At 40.0% G+C, this 19,479-nt stretch overlaps 1 protein-coding gene across 10 annotated transcripts in view; it reads right to left on the bottom strand.

The window, feature by feature from the left end:
- APBB2 (amyloid beta precursor protein binding family B member 2) overlaps window positions 1-19,479 on the bottom strand; it is a 180,549-nt gene that overhangs the window by 86,781 nt on the left and 74,289 nt on the right. For 5 of the 10 annotated variants that reach the window (XM_061993313.1, XM_061993317.1, XM_061993314.1 and 2 more), the window contains exons 2-3: window positions 14,627-14,695; window positions 9,800-10,600 (exon numbers count right to left, since the gene is read on the bottom strand). In XM_061993313.1, coding sequence (XP_061849297.1) covers window positions 9,800-10,600; window positions 14,627-14,645 — 820 coding nt within the window. In that variant the 5' untranslated portion in view covers window positions 14,646-14,695. The remainder of the gene's footprint in view (window positions 1-9,799; window positions 10,601-14,626; window positions 14,696-19,479) is intronic. The other 5 variants (XM_061993310.1, XM_061993309.1, XM_061993312.1 and 2 more) reach the window with 1 other exon arrangement.

Below are 19,479 nucleotides of genomic sequence, written 5' to 3'. Positions count from 1 at the left end.
AGCAATTGAGCCTTAATGGCAAATGCATGTGCTTTCCTAGGATTGCTTAAAAAAGGCTTCATGTCCCTTAAGGCAGAGACCATACATCCACTCTGAAGCGAAGACTGAGTTCACAGCAAGGTCTCTGCAGTATGCCAAGTCCTATCATACAAGATCTCTCCTGGAGAAGGCTTGGTACTGCCTCAAATCTGCCCACATTCCCTTGATGCAGCAGTAACAAATCCAAGGCTGCCTGCAGCACCATCTAGTTGATGTCTCAGTGGAACACTCTATAGGTTTCTGTGTGTTTAATACCATAGTTTGCAGTAGCACGGTTGTGACTCAAGGGACCCATGACCTCAATTCAGTTAATCTCATGTCAATAATTAAAGCTGAATTAATTTTCAATCAGCTAAAGCTGAATTATATGAGAGTTAAGCACCTGAGGAACCAGTGTGCTAAGAGACTGGGCTCTAAAGGAACCATTAACTTGAGGAAATTAAAAGAAATACCTACAGGTACAAATATAGCAGAGTAGGAACTTGAGAGGAATTTAGGTCTGAGTCCCTTACTGCACAGATATCCCCTTTCACCAGCGCCTGAACCCAGCCCTGAACTAGGAACTTATTTTCTCTTAGCAATAATTTGGTATTAAAACACTTTCACTCAGAGCCCTCCTGGTTTTGCTTGCTTTAGGTTTTCAAAACTTCTGTGACATAACATCTCAGTCTCATGCACATGCAAATTCCCCTATACTGACTTCTGCTACTTGACTCTCAATCTTAGTCCATCCTATATACTATCACCATCTTTGTGCTAATCCTGCTTGCTTAACTTGCTGACGACAAACACCTCTGCTTGCTTCCAGTTCCTGCTTATTTCAAGCTTCCCCTCAGTTTATGTCAGGTTCCCATTTATCTCTACAGCTGCATGCTCCATACTCTCTTTTTGCTTCCCCCTCTGGTGGGTCTCTCCTCTCAACAAGCCTCCAGGTCACAGTCCAGTCTTCCAATGCTTCCTACCTTCCTCCCTACCCCACAACACTTCATGTTCCCCCATCAGCTTTCTCCTCTGCTGATGGCAGTGAACTTCTCTCACCACTGCTACTAGGGCCTGACACTGGTATTGCTGCAGATGCTCAGAGAAACAACTGCAGCACTGCAGGTTTTAGCTCTCCACTCTGCAGGGAATTTAGCTGCAAAGGGGTAGGAATCATTGCTAAGCAGCAAATTCCCCAAACTGTGACAGCCATCCCCGGTGCTATATACCCAGGTGAATTGCTGCTGTCCCAGCAACAGTGTGATCCTCCAAAAGCTCAGAGGCCACTGTAAGACTCACTGTGCTGAGCAGCTATACTGTTCCTTTACTGTACTTCTTGTAGCTGAGATACAGGAGCACAGAAGATAACAAGCAAGCACATGACCAGTATGCAAAGGGCTCCAGAGCACGCAGAACCCATCTGGCACAACATACCCATGTTCTCAGCTTGCCTTAACAAACAGGGTATGGCAGATTAAGAGTCCTCCCAAAAGTAACACTGTTTTTTCCCTCCTTTCCCCAGAGATTTCTGTATCCATTTCAAAGCATCAATCAGGTGGACTGAAGTTTGGCCTGAGTTCCATGCAGCATTCAGAAGTGCTGAGGCAGAAGTTTAGTGGATCGATTTTGGTCATAATTTGTTATTACTTGCACAGCTTTATGAACTGGGATTTTTTAATGATTTTTTTTTAAGGAGGGGTGGTTAGTCTGATATTAGTTGATGGCAGCCTTTCTCCTGTGCAACTTCCTGCCTTACCATTCTGCTGAAAGAACTATCAGGATCCCAACTTTACTGCCTTCTCTATTCTATGGTTTGTTTTCCCTTCCTCTCTGCTTAGTTCTCACTACATAGGAACTCTTTCCACGGCCTCAGGAGAGACCTGTGAAGACATATAATCCTAAGCACGAAAGAGCTTTTTCAGCAAGACACATTCAATCTCAGAGGGGACATGCAGGATAGAGAATTACACATGTCCATCCCTAAAACAACAGAAACTCAAAAAGCTTCCAAAACACAGTTTGTAAAGCACCAGACAAAATTAAGCTATTCACCACTTCTGAAACTAGAGTTCTGTCTACAAACACTCAGGAGAGAGTTCCATTTTGCAACAACACACAACAAGCCCTGTATAAAAAGCACATCCTAACATGTCTTAACATTACACATCAATGTAAGCTGCACCACAAAGTCTGGGGAAAGTTGCAGTGCTCTGAAGATCTTGTGAGCTACTCTCCAGCTATCATCCTGGCAGCAGTATGATCCTGGCACTTACTTTCCTGCATTGTTTCACCACAACCTTTATTTCCATTGTTGCTTTTCACTTTCTTCCAACCGTATTCCACGTGTTCCAGCAGGTAGGCTTGCAGACATTCATTTACCTCACAATTTTACTGAGAAAAACACCACTTATTGGAAAATACTCAAAATTAAAGCACTGCACTTATACAAAGCAGCACTGTGATTTTGTCCAGATTATGTGTTTTACCATGTCAGCAAGGGAAGTGTCCCTGAAAAGACAAGCACCGAACAAGACACGAAACATCATGGCCAGAATAAGCCAGCTTGTTAAACTCCCATAAAGTGGCAAGAAGCTCATCTGGAATAACATGAAAATTAATGAACCCATGTCACTTATGACAGAGCCACATTTGACAGTATTTTAGCCAAAGCACTGAATTAAGCATCACAATGCTCTAGTAGTCAAAGCACAGCCACAAGAAGAGAACTGTCTTTGAACTGAATCTTCCTCAGCTGTGGAACACCCAGGGAGAGATGTGTTTTGAAAGAGTATGACAAACCACTTTAGACCCGTTAGGCACAATATAGCAGAGATTGACCAAGGAGTGATTTTTAAAACAAAGTCAGACCCATAAAAGAACAAATTTCATTTCTGCACTGCAGGGTAGATGTTGCAGGCTCTATCCAGCTGGTTAATTGATTTGTGCTACTTGATGCAACCCTGGCTTCGCCTGTGGCTGCTCCTCCAGAATACAAGTCCTAGTTCTTGCCTTCTGTCTGCTGCCTGTGTTGGACAACACCAGACACCTCAAGGGACAGCAGGCAGGCAGTTGAATCAAGCCCTCCCCAAGGAGGAAAGTGAATAGCTCTGATGAAACAAAAGAATCATCCTTTACCTTTCTGGTAACAGTTAAGTATGAAACTGCAACCATGACCAAACCACATATCCTGGAAAGCCTCTGCTACAGTCCCATATTCTCGTAATTGCAAATAGAGTTTGGGAGAGGATGCTAATAAATACTGTATAAAACATCTCCCATTCCTGAATTTAACCACATTAATTCACTTTTACATGCCTTTTTTTTTTTTAACTAACTATCCCAGTTCAAAAGGGTGTTGCACACTGCTTTGTACCATGGAAACTTTGAGTCAGAGTGCTTGTCCAGACATTCAAGATACAGATTTAGTCAGCTCCACTGAGAAGCACAGAGTAAACCCAACTTGACTGCCCAAACACAGTCAGTGCTTCCCTCCCTGTGAAACTGAGAGCGGTAGCATGTACTGAAGAGAGGCATCTTTTAAATTCAATTTACTATCATGTTCAATTTATTTTACAGCATTCTACCAGTAGACCCTGAATGCTGATCATTCTTGTGAACACTGTAACTGTGTGGCCTTTTAAGTTTTGTTTCTTTTAAATTGTCTTACTTCTTTCCTAAAACCTTTTTTCAAGGGCACTTAAAAGGAAGTCAAGTATGCAGTCAGTAACTCTACATACAGAATGTTACCTATACAAATGCTTGAAATAGACAGCAATGGTCACTTTCCCTACTTTGTAAGCAGTCAGCAAATCGTCCCATCAAGACTAAGACCATAAAGCATGCATTGTTCTTAATAGGTGGTAAGTTAGTAACAAGCAGCATTAAAAACCCAAACAACTCAATATTAAAAACTGACAGGCTGGTAGGATGCATAGCAGGTATGAATTAGAGCCTCTTCCCAAAAAACCTAAAAACTGGATACTCGACAGTTGTATTGATAGTAATATATTCTTTCCTTACTATTAAAGGACTTGTGTTTATCCACAGTGTAATTGAATGTATTTCTACTACTATAAATCTTTTTCCATACTCAGGAACACAGAAAACATGTTCCGTAGTAAATAACATACTTGTTGTCTACATCAGATAGGTAATGCAAAGGAAAAATGGTGCTTTTAAGGGAACATCCATTTTAATTTTGTCAAAGATGCTGGTTAAAATCAGAGACAGAACTGATCATTGGTATAAATCTTTCTGACTAGTTCATGATTTGCCGTATTTTTTATTGCATTAGAGGACTATTCTATCCACACATACTGTTATTTCAGAATACCAGACTCTGTTTACTAGTGTGACACTCCTGATCCTCAAGGGCTAGTCTCATCACTGTCATTTCTGCACTGTGTTAAACTTGCCTACGCATAACGAGCCATTAAACTGCCCTCCCAGATTTGCTTGAGGATCCTCAGCGGACAGGCATTTGGTATATGGCAGTCACACACAGCAACTGCATTCCCTGAGAAAGAGGAAACTTGTAATTTTTATGTCCTTCGCATGACGCATGACATTTTCAACCTAGAAGAAACACGCCATTATGTGAGCCAAAGGCTGAGAAGCTGAGGAGCCAGAAGAAGCTGCTGTCTCTATACAGTCTTCCAAAGCTCTGAAGAGAGCAAGTGTCCAGAGCAAGAAAACCTGTGGCTCTCTAAGCACCAAGTATTCCACATCTCCAGGACCTTCACTACTTCCTGCTTTGGAAGGAGGGGATTTAGATCAAATTAAGATAAAACATTAAGAAGCAGCAAATTCCAGTATTTTTCTTGGTTTTGAGGCAAACAAAACCTTTTTTTTTCCCCCCCCAGAAAATTCTCGTTCCTAATTCAGTATTATTACATAGAGATTTTTTAGTTTACTAGAGAGGGATGACTTTTCACTGAAACTGCTTTCCAGGCAATAGGAAGTTTAAGAAATGTGCCTGTCTTCTGCAGATACTCTGTTGAAAACAGCACAAGCATCATCATCCTTGTTTTCCCCTAGGTCTGGGCTCTGGGGTGTGTACTTGATGCCTGTAGTTTGCACATAACATGTAGGTGAAACTGATGAATACATGGAGACAGAGTAGGCAGATAGGGTAGTAACACAAGGTGCATTTCCTCTGAAAACTAGACTAAGGAAATAATTCTTAGGAACAGAGGAAAAAGAAGAATTCCTAATTATTTTAAACCAGTTCTGGGCCATTTGCAGTTTTAAAGACACATGGAGCTGGTGTCTGTTTACCCATAAGACTCTCCAAACAACAGTAGATTCAGCTGGAGAGGTGCAGTAAGTCCTGGAGAACATGCAGTGCCTGAGGCCAATGGAGGAAAGCAAGCTTGCTTGGGGAGGACTGCCTGTAGCACCGGGTGTCAATCAGCTCTGGTGACAAGCCCCTGTCTGCCTTTAGGAACAGCTGCCTGAAACCCATTAGGGTCTGACATGTGCTAAGCATCTTAATGACACCCTATTGCATTGCTATCTACAAGTTGCTTCTGCTTATCAAATCATGCCAGACTCTTTCTTTTCTGAAGTACTGAATCTCAGAAAGACAGTTAGAAAGCTAAAAGTGGTCAGAAACATCTCTGGAAGTTCATGTGAATCTATTTCTCATCAAGAAGCAACACGTATAATTTCTTCAGAGAAGAAAAAAGAGTTTCCTCAGAGCACAACTTTTAGACTGTCTTGTGCTTGTGGTGTTACATTTTCCTGGTATTAATGGGCTCTGTTATATTTGTTTAGCAACATTACTATCAGACACATTAACATTTGTTTAATAACCGGGGGTCAAAATGTTTGAAAACACTTTTTCATTAGACCACAAGTAAATGAATCCTGTCTAAAGAGAGTTCAGGAGGATTTTATCTAAACAATGATGCATCTTCAGTGCAAATAATTAAGAGTAACTTTTTGAGGGCCTTTAAATTACATACCTGCAAAACAAAACACATGAAAAGGAAACAAAACAACATTCAGTTTTCTGAAGTTTTAATAATGAATTGTGTTAATAGAGGAAAGAGGAAGGTAAAACAATTCAGACGCCCCAAAAGAAGTGTATTGTTATTTTCAACAGTATCCTCTTGAGAAAATAGTGTTTCTATCATATTGTAATGTGTACTAAAGTGCTAATTATAATCTTTGGATTCATCATTAATAATAGTCCAGGTATCTGCTAGACTACACTGTTTAATGGATTAACTGTTCTCAAAACTGTTTGATTTTAGTTTTTTTTTTCCTTCCCAGAAGTCATTTGACTAAAACTGTCTATTTTTGCAGATTTTTCTCCCAGATAGCTTTTTCCCTTTTTTCCTTAACATTTATTACTGGAGTGTAACTGCAAAGGTTAGAGGGTGCTGAGCTACAAAGACCCCACACGATGCTCTCTTCCCACCCAGACACAGTGGCAGTGAGGAGTCCTGGCTGTGCCCAAAATTTCAAAACCCCAGGATGGGTACCACCAGGGCTAACTGCATGACTTCCCAGGTTGAAGGGCTTCCCTTCACCCATGCTGGCACACAAGGACAATGAGAAACGAAAGATTACACTAAAAGGACTTGGGGAAAAACATCATGCGTCTATGGAGCTGATGGCTCAAGCAGGTTGGGTCAATGCCTCCACTGAAAAGATGTTTAAAATCAGATCAGACAATCCCCAAAAGAGATGAGATATCACCAAGGCTTTCTGAGATTATTTCTTCTTATCTGCTCCTTAAAGCAGGTTCTCATATCTACTCCACGGCCTCAGAATTGCTCGATATGGCTCCCTAGGAACATTTTGGGTTTTAGGTCAATCACCACTGACGTAAGTGCATGGGATGTATTTTCTGCTTGTGAGAATCTACTATCTCCCAGGCATGGCAGAAGGGTGCGAGGGGTTTCAGGAAGCAACAAGTGTTACTTGATTTCCTTCAGTACTTCAAACATCATCCACTACTCCACACAAGTTATTTGGCAAGCAAGGAAACTCCCACAGCTTGACCTGGCATGTCCAGAGGCAAACACTTGCTAATGGACACCACAGTGACTTCAGCAGCTCTTGTGAAGGAGGTGGAAAGAGACACACAGGTGATTACAATGCAAAACAATGAACTGTTCTTGACTGCCTCAAAAAAGAAAATTCGGTTCATTTCCTCACTTGTATTCCACCTCTGATTTTATTACCCCTCAAACATCCTTGGAGGTCTGTGAATTTGCCTAGGGATGGCACATTACTCAAATCTAAAAAGGCTGCAGTGCCCAAGAACATCTAGAAAATTTGCCCCCAAATGTGTAAGTCTGGATATATTTGCACCAGTTGAGATTTCCACCTTTTTTCTACAATCAGCAGCATTGCTTTTGGTACCTCCCTTTTCACCATTGTTTCCTTTTCCTTCCTCCCTTCAGAGGAAGCTACAGCAAAGCCTGAGAAACTGGCCTGTTTCATCATGTCCAATGGCCATCCTGGCACCTGTGGCAACTCAACATTTGATTTCTTGGTTCTCTTCTGTCATATCAATTGATAGTCCATTTTTAAAAGAGACTGAAAACAATAAAATGATTTTATCATAATGGAAGCAAATTCAAGATGGCAAATAATCCTAAGAGATGGGTATCTGGAAGTTACTAGTTGCAATAGTTACGTATTTTTAGAGTCCACGATTACTTACACATACAGATATGTTGAAACCAGCACTCCAATACAGCATGGCAGGTCCTAGCCTCTACTTGCTGCACTCTGTCAGAGATCACAGGGGTGAGAATTTCTTCACTGTGAGGGTGACAGAGCACTGGCACAAGCTGCCCAGATGGGCTGTGGAGTCTCCTTCTCTGGAGACATTTAAAATCCACCTGGATGAGTTCCTGACCTACTCTAGGTGGCCCTGCTCTGGCAGGAGGGTTGAACCAGATGATCTTTTGAGGTCCCTTCCAGCCCTTGAGATTCTATGATTCTGTGAAAGAAACACCTCTACCACTTCCATCTTGAAAGGTAATTTTGAGGTTTTCTAGGGACTTCTATTTATTTTCAACTCTTTTCTTACAGACACTGAACTCAGAATCTGAACATCTGCTTTTCTGTAACTGTGTCTTCATAATAAATTGTTTGCTAGTATAGTGAAGGTGGTAGGGAATTTTAGCAAGCCCTTTATTCTGCTTTAGAAAACAAGTAAGCTCTGATGGCTTTATTAATTGATATTTTTTAAAAAACAAGGAGGCATCATCCCTCCCATACTCAGCAGGGAAAATTCCCCTTTATTTCCATAGTGCAAAGAAACGACAGCTCAGCTAATGGTTATTTAAATAAGAAAGTTTGCCAGCACCTCAAAATAGCTCAGCAATCTGCCTTCTCAAGTGCTGAAAGAGCCACCACACAGTGGGAATACACATAGAGGAAGAAAATTTTAAACCCATCTTAAAAAAGAAACTAAATAATTTTGCTAGCTCTTAGCACCAGCCACCTTTACATAAGACTACTTGGAACCACTCTAGTTTTCAGTGAATATAAATTTTCTATCCACCGTTTCTCATTGCCAAACCTGTGGCAGCTACAAAGGCAGAAGGAGCCAACAAGTTCAGCATTAAGTTATCTCATATTCTATCGATAGTTCTCCTGAAAGCATTATCAGTGATGTCACACATTATATCAAGTATCCCAAGAAGTAATATTAACTCAAATTGTTTAATTTTGCATACAAAGAAGTGACTTCATGAAAGCTTTCTCTCTTAACAAAAAAGGTTTGTTACATATCAGAGATCAGAAGATCCATTATGTGTCACATAGTAGGGATTTCTGTTTGGGATTTGAAAAAAATCCAACTCTGTACATCAAAGTCACGGCTGTCATAATCATGCTCGACTGACGTGTGATGCAGCAGTGGATTTGGACCATGGTGGCCTCTAAACAGTGTATAATCTGTGTTGTAATAACGAGATGACTGAAAATACAAACAATGTATGACGAACTTCTTTAGTCTCATGTCACCCTGGAGAATAAGATTGTATCACCTCATTTTGACAAAGTTGTATATTGTCTTGGCTATTAAAAAAGTGACAAAGTCCATTAACTAGAATAAATGAGATCTCTAGAGTTTTAAAAATAATGCAGACATGTTGTAAATCACAACAGAGCCAGTGCAGAAGTCATCATTACCACTCAAATAATTAATGAGCCTAGGCTTCCAAATTATGAAATGCCATGTTTTCAGCTTCCAAACTACTAAATGGAACTGATGCCCAAAGAAAACAAAACACAGAAACTAAATGACCTAAGGTTTCAGAGGATGTTTTTAACAACAAAAGAACATCATCACTTGACTCGAGGCGGAGGGGGTACAATCACAAAGATTTGTGGTAGAAAAGCAAAAATCTTTGCTGAACCTGATAATCATTGCTCAGAAGTTTGTGTGTAGGGAGCTAACAGTAGTTTAGCATCTTCAAACAATCACGTACTTCTCACAACATGTATTCACTGATAAGAGCAATTATTTATAAGCTAGCAATAGGTGCGGTGTATTTTAAGGACACTGTCTATAGTACTCACTGGTGCCCTTCCTACAGCAGCAACAAAGTTACTAGGGATGGAGCAGGAGGCTCCTCAGCACTCCCAATCAGACCAGGACCCGGGTGCAAGCCCAGGATTTGTGTTTTGATGCAATCCACTCCCTCACCAAAAGCAGTGTGATGTTTGTGATTCTATGTCATCCCCTCTACTTCTACCCGCCTTGGGGTTAGGCAATGCAAACAGTGGCCATGAGCAGCCCTTCCTTACATACCTGTTTCATCAGGCGAGCTCGGCGAGGCACTGTCCTGGGACAGCGTAGTCCAGCTGGAGTCCTCATCACTTGGAGCCAGGTTTTGAATCCTGTGGAGAGCGCAATCTGTTTTGGCCCCAGTTTTTGGGTGGTCCTTCTTAGTCTCGGGGCTCGATGACACAGTGGCACCTTGGCCATCCTCTGGGCTCGACACCTTATTTTGCTGCCGGGGCAGAACTTCCCCATTGACAATAACAGTAGAAGCCTGGCTGTTGCTTTGTGCAGATTTATCTTCCATCACAACAAAACTCTGCTCTAGCTCTCTAGCAGATGTCTCCAGATCTGCATAGTAATTCAGGAAGCTCTTGGTTCTCCTCGGCTGCGAGGGTAATATTTCACAGCCAGAGGAATCCTGCGGGATCAGCTCTTTGCCTTCAAACTTCTCAGAAGTTACATTTATGCCCGCAGTGGTACTGAGGTTTTTGTTGGGATCCTGCTGTCCCTGCTCAGCAGCTTTCCTGAGCTGGTTTTCCCCATTCTTCACCAGCTTTATATTGGCAGAGCTGTTCCCCAGAAGGGGCTGCGCTGCTGGATCGGAAAGCCCCATGGCTGTCTGAATGTTAGTCAGCGCGTATTTTTTCCTGCATTTTGGGGGAGTGCTGTTCTTGGTCTCCGTGTGCCTGATCTCTGCGTTCAGAAGTTCATTGTGAGAGGAGCGGAGGTTGAGTGTGTTTGGTGGCGTGGCGGGGCTGTTGCGGTTCACAACGTCCGTCGTGCTGCCGCTTGCCATAAACACTGCCAACGCGTCCACACCGGAATCGACTAGAAAGGCAAAAGAAATAGTTATGAAATATGTTTGTTATATACTCTATTTTGCTAGGGCTTCTGCTCAAGGGATGGGACACTTCACATAATTGCATTACAGTAGGAAAATTACCACAGTTTAAGCGTGTAACAGAATAAACAAAAGCTTGGCTTATTAAATACAGAAAAACAGCAGCAGAAAAACAGACATCACCAGGACCACAAAAGCTGAGAAAAAGGAGAAAGTCTGACCCTATATAAGGTAGTTTTAATGCAGTTTTTAAGGGTTTTTTTTGATGTCTGGTTCTTTTGCAGGCAGCCTTGGAGACAGAAGAGGTGCACTTTGCAAATGTCTGGAGTCCAGAAGTCATCCTTACCATCCTGTCCATTTTAGTATTTCACCTCTACCTTCAACAAGGAGAGGAAGAGCTCCTGAGTGCTCATGAGAAAGAAGAAAAATTGAGAAATTTCTAGGCACATGGCAGGCAGATACTGCTGCTTTTTCATCTAGGGTAGAACTCAAGCATTCTTAATTTTAAGCTTGAATAACCAGTCATCTGTTGCCTCTTAACACCTGCAGATTTTCTCTGCTCTTTGTCTGTCTTTTTGTTTGGGTTTGGGTTTGGAGGGGGGATTGGAAAGGGGAAGCAGAGGGTCAGAAGACAGGGAATACAAAAAGTAGAGCATGTCACAATGCCATATTTTATTGCAGGGTGAGGAGGGGGTGTGTGGGGGAATCCCTTGACAAAATATCCTGCTCTAATTCAATTGGCTTTCAAAAAGAGCTGCTCCAGAGATGGCAATGGCTGGCAACGGCTCACTCACAAAGTTCAAACTTGAGGATAAAATGTACATCCTAAGGCAGAGTACAGACAATTTTCTCATTTTTATTAGCCAGGGGCCCAGCTCACATTTTGAAAAAATATTAAGTTTGTTGAGGGAACAGAACAGGTTTTTTTAAACTGTGAAAAAAGAAAAAAAAAAAAATCAAAAAACCCCTATAATTTGTTCCTGTACTGCCTATTTATGGCTCCCACTAATCTGCAAAATTACTCCATGAACACTTCAATTTACATACTGTAGTAGTCACTGTTGTTTGACACCTGGCAACCAAATTAGAGGCCAATTAATAAATCACTCCCATCTGTCACAGCATGAAACACCCTTTCTGTTGTTCCTAATTCTCACATATCACTGACTGCTTATAACTGCACATTAAAACACGTCTGGGGCTTATCCAGGAATGGAAAGCTATCATTTGAGCTAGCTTATGACTGATCCTTCCAGCTGAGCTGTGCTACATCTTTGTACATTTGATATATGACAGAAGTGACTGCTGTACAGACTTACAAGACATTAAATATATGGGGTTTAAAATAACATATACATGAACATGGTGTGAAAAGGGGCACTTCACAATGTTACCTAAGCGCACACACAATTGCTAGTGTTCCCTCTCAAAACGTGCTGTGAAAGCTGAACACTTCCAACCATCACTCTGGTTCATTTAAAACCAAGGAGATCAAGTATAGTCTGTTCCCTGAACCTTCTACCTAGAACAACTTCTAAAACTCCTTCAAAACTATTTAAACTAAACCTTACACATTTTCTTGTCTGCTATTTCTTCAATCCCCAGCAGTATACACCAACTGCAAATTCTTCAGAAGACAGATCACCTCAGCTTAGGTAACAAACATTTTATAGACAATTTCATCTTTAGCCACGAACCACTTGAAAACATAATCATCATATTAAAGGAACTTTTTAAGTGTACTTCTCATAAACACATCAATCAACGTTGCTTTTGCATCTTTCCTAAAACAAGCCAAGTCTAATATACCAAGGTCAAATCTGATCTTATATAATGTTATCAAAGCACATGTTTTCACCTAAAAACACAAAATGGCCCCTGTTCATGGACTGTCTGCTTTATATTTTTTATGAATCAGTTAAAAGTCTGACAATCTGGAATTCACATAAAAAATAAAAAGGCAGGATAACTTTGACCCACTGCCTGACCTTTAGAACTTAGGGAATTGCACAGTATCTGTGGATTTCACTAGATTATATTTTTACTTTATGCTTCAGCAAATTAAAATGAGTATTTATTTTTTCATCAATAAATACAACTGCAACAATCTGGAACAAGACTGAAATTTATTCTTGTCCTTTGTTGCAAGAGAGCTGCTTCATGTAATGTTTGCTGCTGGTTTTACCACTGAACAAATTTCTTAAAAAAAATAATCTTCCTAGATAAAGCTTAATATCTGCCTAACAGATTACCTTTAGCTAGTCTCCTGCTGTTAGTGTTTCACTTAAAGAATAAGCACATAGTAAGACTAAAACATGTTATGTTTTACTAATCTGCTTGATAAAGCACCTACATGCATTTATGATGTACATTGGCACATTGATCAATGGTTGAAGCAAAGATTCCGGAAGTCTTTGCAACCCCATCAGTGTTTCTAAGTTAGGTACTAAGTTGGACTGGTGTTCAATCCTAAGCAGAAAAACATTAAAACGAACCTTTCACTAGACACCATCCCCACTCCTGACCCTATCTGATCTGTTAATCAAATCCCCATCAACAAATATGCAAACAGTACCACGAGTCACGCACAGAGCAGAGCAGACTGTCCTCTCAAGGGACAGGCGTCTGCTCTCTGGCCATCATCCTGTACTCATAGCTAGGCTCTGGGATATGCACAGATGGCTTCCCTCTTGGAAACAGATAAAAAGGTGAGAAAAAGGGAAGCAATATGAGGCAAAAAGGAGAACAAGAAACATAGATGGGAAAGGGCAGGTCTTGCATCTCAAGGGCAGAAGTTGCTACCGGACCAGGAGTAACTAAAGTGCTGGAAAACATTTGAATGCAAGGAAATGCTTAAATGTACTGAAGAAAACCTAGACTGTGTAGTAGAACAGCATAAGGAAGAAGAGTGATAACCTGTCCCTCTATACAGCACAAAGGGATGCTCAAAACACATCCCTTTTCCCAGAGAAAATTTCCCAAATTTCTAATTAAAAGCTTCATGGAAATGTAAGTTCTTCCCAGGCCTGTAATTTCAAGACCAAAATTCCAGTCATTGATCTCCCACGTCTTTTATTTTGTCTCTCCCATTGATCCCACCTCCTTTGTGCCAGAGGTACCTAATATCCACTGGTGCTGTGCCTCCTCACCAGTAACCAACATCCCATGCCGGGGCTGGGCACGCAGGCATCCTGCCTCAGACAGGGCCCGTTCCCCACTGCTTGGGCAGCGCCTGGCCAGTGACAAATACAACACTATTGGCACTGGGTACCCTTTGAGCAAGTCCTCTGCCTTTTGCTGAAAAGCAAACACAAATGAACAAGCAGACCAGCAGTCACTGAGTGGATCCATGTACCTCAGATAAAGCAAGTCAACAGTGGTAAGTCATATGTGAGTAAAAATAGGGTATTATAATAAAAAATACTAGACTCTAGTGAAAAGTGAGGAATAATTACTGGGAAGAACAAAATACTATTAAAATGCTGAGCTTAAAGACAGCAGTTAACTAGGTAGATCTGTCATGGCAACTCATTAATGGTTCTAGCTTGCTTACATTTTAAAACAAATCGCATTGTCAACTGCATACTTCTAAAGTTTAGAAACGTATCTACAGGTTAATAACTTTCACCCCTATAACGTGTTTAACACAGAGTAGTCCCAATTTTCTAAGTATCATAATAATACAAATAACATTATTACTTGAATGGACATTACTGATGTTTTTCAATCTTGCCACAAAGCTTACTCAGTAGGAGGAGAGAGAAAATGCCACTGTAAACAGAAAACAGTGCACGACTCCTTTTTCATTTTTGCATTGTATTGTCTATAGGAATAGTTTTTTTAAAAGCTGAATAGAGAGTTAATTCAAAAAGGCACTGTTAAAAAGAAAGCGCTTGTTCTTTTTCAGGTGTAAGTGCAAAATCAAAGCGAAATATGGGCCTGAGAATGAAGAGGAAGAGAGGAGGAAAAGTTTCACATATTTGCATAGCAGAATCTTTTAAAGGGCATCTGACCTGGAAGTACTTCTGACATGGCTGTCGGGGCGTCAGCAATGCATCAGGAAAGAGTTTATTATTTGAAATCTGAAAAAAGGGATCATTTAAGAATTAAAACCAAAAGAAAACATCAAAATAAAAATACCACATTTCAGAAGCTCCTGAGAGACGTTAAGCATTCTATACAAACCCTAGAATGTAAGACTGAGGATCTTTTGAGCTTTCAATGATATTTGACAGTCATTAAAGTATTTGGAAAGGCTAGTCTACTGCAATGAGAACGAGTAACTAAAAACAACTATGACATTTTTCTTAATGTGTGCTTTAGTGAGAGTACAAGTTCAACAATATTCTTCAGTTTTAATCAACATACTGTAGCAAAAACTTCATGACATTGAAAAACTTGAGGTTTTCCCCCAGCTACAGCTTACTGAGGAAGCTACAGCAGCATTGTTAAAAATAAGCACAGCAGTAAGACAATGTTCACATGAAAATCTGCAGAATGAGATCCAATATATGAAAGCATGGTCTGCAAGGTTGGTCACACGGGAGATAATCACGAAAAGCAAGTTAAGCAGCAAGTTCCTGTACAGGACCTTTTCCTGGTCTTCCTATAATTAAATTGCTTTGCATTAAAGTCTCTGCTTTAGATGTGAATGACACATACAGTGGGAGAAAAGGTATTTGTAAGCACTTAGGACTACTTCTGCCATTGTGTCTGGGAAACATAGGAAACAAAGAATACAAACCTTTTCGTAAGGCTAAACATTTTATACTTAATAGATAATGACAAACTCAGGCCATGGGGCTACAGCCTCAGGTTCTCTACACTTTTGCTCTAGTTAATGCCTCTGTTACACGATGACTGCAACCCTACTCTAGTTAAATCTCTCTGCTTCAAAAACTGAATTCCCATGTCAAAACATTAATTCTTCATTAAGTATGCTAATATGCTCTCTTCTAATACCTGCATTCATTCTTCAACTAGGACCAGCTAAATAGTAATAGTTAAACTGATGTCAGTCAAAAGCATCCTAATAAAATCTAAGTTTACATTAATATAGCTGGAAACAGAATTAAGACTAGAAGCTTTCAAGTTTGACTAGCAATGATGCTAGTTAAGCATCATTGTGCTCCTCCTTGCCTACATATCTACAAATTCCATGCAACATTAAACACTTGCAGAAAGAAAAGGAAAGGAAAACACTTGAATGGAACGGTAGATCAGAGCAATTGATGATGTTCCTACAGCCAGTGCTTTTCTTCTCATGGCTCCTTCCAGCAATTATATTTCTCCTGGACTCAGCTTGGAAGTTGGAGCCAGAAAGCCTAGCAGTCAGGTAAGTGAATTCCCATGGCGGGGTGGCAAAGCACATTTGGGAAGAGCAGGAAAGGAGCAGGGCTGCCAGCAGCTTGCACATGCACTCTTAAACCCATCTGCAGACTTCTCCACACCAATCTCAGAGTTGCTGAGGACAGGAAGGCCCTTCTCAAGATCATCTAGTCCAATACCCTCTGCCCAAGTAAGGAATCACTGCTGCCCTTCTCCACTCCCCCCTGGATCTGTCCTCACACCAGAACAAAATCATCACTTTGACTTCCCTTCTAAATGCAGCTTCTTCCATTTTAGCTATTTCGGTTTCACCTAGTCTTACTGAAATCACTATCCAGCAGCCACCTTTCTGTCCTGGCTCCTCCATCCCCAAGAGGCACCCTGACAGATTCTGATGCCACAATAATAACATTTTTCCTTTTAGAGCTAATCATGTTCCCACACAACTACAATAGCTTAGCAGCAGTGCTGTCTGTTCTAGTGATGGTTTTAATGGAAATGTGTAATGCTGATCTGTCTTCAAATAATGTCACTGAAAAAAACCCAACTTCAGATCCTTCAATGAGTTCTGACACTCGAATGTGACTTATTTCATTTTTTCCCCTCTCCCTTCCCACACAGTCAAATTCCTCATCTAGCGAAAATTCAGAGACAAGATGCATCTCAGAATCTGACTCTTAACAGCTACAAAATAAAAAGAGAAACAAGAAGAATAAAAATAATGACAAAAAGAAACAGGCTAAACCCACTGCTCCTTTATTTATAATTTTTTAAGATAGATACATCTAAATGATGAGTGTATACTAGACTGACTGAAACTCTATGTTGCAGACGACCTGGGTCATCTTATGCTACCAGAGTATTCTTAAATCAAGTGATCACTTGGAGAAATAAAGAGCAATTCTTTAATTTATATAAGGCATAACCATGACATGCAATCACGACTAATCCTGCATTTAGTAAGGGAAAAAACAAGATGGCATACTAAGTCTTTTCCAAATTTAATTTTCTCCCTTTAATTAGATTTCCCCCCACCCTGTCTAGAATGGAACAGTCTGGCAGGCAAAAACAGTGCTGTCACAGCACGAAGATGGAGTGTGTCTTATCTGTTGGCTACTTGGAAGCAGAGACAATACAACCTTCTGTCATCAGACGTATACATTCGTAGGGACATGTGCTAAGTAAATCTCAGTCATTTTTTTCTAATCCCATTATGTAAATGAAACTCCTGAGCCTTAATGTTCTTTTTTTTTTTAATTAATGTATAAATTACCCAATCTCTACAATAAAGATCACACTTCAGACTTCTTTGTTAATTAAAATCAACTCTACTTTAAATGCACATACTAATACCAGGCACAAGCATAAACTTTATTCTCTCTTACATTGATAAACAAACTCAGAAATTTTCACTTAAATTTCTGCAACTGAGATGACCCATGAAGTAAAAAGGATTTGGTCTTCCATATCCTGAAACTTCAATCTTAAGTGCCAACTACAAATAACTCTTACCAAGCCTGAAGGTAAACAACGCACAGTCAAATCTGATCAAAATTATTAAAATCAAAGCATAAGGCAATATGAAAAAGAAAGCTGAGATAAGCTGTCTGCAGGTAAAAAAGGTAACCAAAATGCTTTGTAGGACAAGCAGACTACCAATATACTTAACAGAGTAATGGAAAGGAATCAATGGCCACAGGTTTGGCACATAAAATGACTTAGACTGATTCAGACCGAGTTCAGACCAGGCATTTCTCAGTCCCACATAAATTGAACTTAGCTCATTTGACAGCTCCTAAATCAGGAAGTAGAACCATTCAAAAGATGATCAATTCCTTAACCCTGTTAAGGAAATCCCACAGGGTCCAGCACCAGCTTTCCAGCTATCCATAATGGCACTAAACCAATACCAAGCTCTTGACCAAGAGACATGGGTGGTAAAAGTATGAAAGAGGCTAAGCACAGGTCAAAACATTATTAACAGGAGCAAAATTGTTAACTGAGTCCCTCTCAGATGCACAATGAATTACCACTAACCACTTCCCACATATCTTGTCTGTGGCCCTGGCCCTGCTATTCGCAGCTTGCAAATACCTGACTGTTCTTGTGAAACCTAGAAACAACACCGCACACTCCTGAGCACAGTCTGCTTCTCCAAGAACAACTAACTGCATGCACATAAATGCAGGCATTTCAGCTTCTCTTTTTAAATTAATATATTTTATCAGTTAAACTTCTGATGGCATGGTATCATGATTTCACCTGTTACAACTTCACTTGCCCTCTAAATTTCATGTAATACATTTATGGATAGCTACACATTAAGCTCTTATCAAGGTTATACAAAAACGTTTTTACCCTCAAATTATCCACATTGGTAGCAGTAGTTTTGAGCCACCTATTATCATTGCATTTGAAAGAGCCTAGTACACCAAAATTGTTTTCTAGTTACTCTAAATTTGTACTTGGTTTCAAATTCAGCTCTAGAGATGAAGCTCTGAAAATTAAATAAAATGGGAAATAATCTTTCAGTGTACTCTCTACAGCTCTATATGAAAAGAAGAATAAAAATGTGTATAACAAAAATCTCAATATAAAGAAAACCTCTAATTTAATTAATTTGTGTTTGCAAATAAGTGTTTGCAAATAATTTCAAATTACTAACAGTTAATTGAGACCGTGAGCAAAAGAAAGAAATCTTAACCACAGAACAGATAATTAGATTGACTGCCATGTTTTGCAAAATGAGATTATCAGGGCTCTCACGGAGAGGAAATTAAGATTTTGCACATTGACAAGATTGCTTCTTTTCCAGTGACATTAAAAACATTCTCTGTACCGCCTAGGTAAGGTTACTATATGTGCACTTTTAACTACTTCTGCTAAAACTGTCTCAAAGTTGGACTCACATGTCCTTACCTCCACATCCTTTGCTTCCAGTAATGGAGCAGCATGTATTTCAGAAAACAAGATGCATCAAACAAGAAAAGTTCTCCACATTTCTAGTTTTTCCATTAAAAACTGAACTAAAATAAGACTAGACCGTGGCCTTAGCAAGGCTGAAAGTTGCCTACAAAGCTACATATTGTCTTCAACCAAAATTTTATGGGACAAATCAGAAACAAAACCAATTTATAAACCAACTGCTGCAGCACCACTTAAACTGACAGAATACCAAGAAATTACTAAAATGGCCATACTCTACAGTAATTTTCCCAATGTAATTATGGTAATAGAATATAGGAATAACCTTAATCTCAGCCTGCTGTAGCAAGTAGAGCTCCTTGAGAATGCTGTTGTACTGTGCTGAGAAACTTCTACCCATAGTGGTCATATATAAAACAAAACCATATGCTCATAAATAAAATCAAAGTATTGTATTTCCTTTATGGTCCCCATAAACTAAACAGATCAATCCATAATAAAGTGGAAGAAGGACATAAAAAACCCAGCAACTGCACTTACTGGCATTTATATTAATTACTCTGAAGTGGGCTCAGTTTCAACAAACAGAAAACTTGGCTGTAGAAGACATTGA

This window comes from Colius striatus, chromosome 3 (assembly GCF_028858725.1).
Source record: "Colius striatus isolate bColStr4 chromosome 3, bColStr4.1.hap1, whole genome shotgun sequence".
NCBI classification, from domain to species: Eukaryota; Metazoa; Chordata; class Aves; order Coliiformes; family Coliidae; genus Colius; species Colius striatus.
This window is presented reverse-complemented; position numbering and strand designations above follow the sequence as displayed.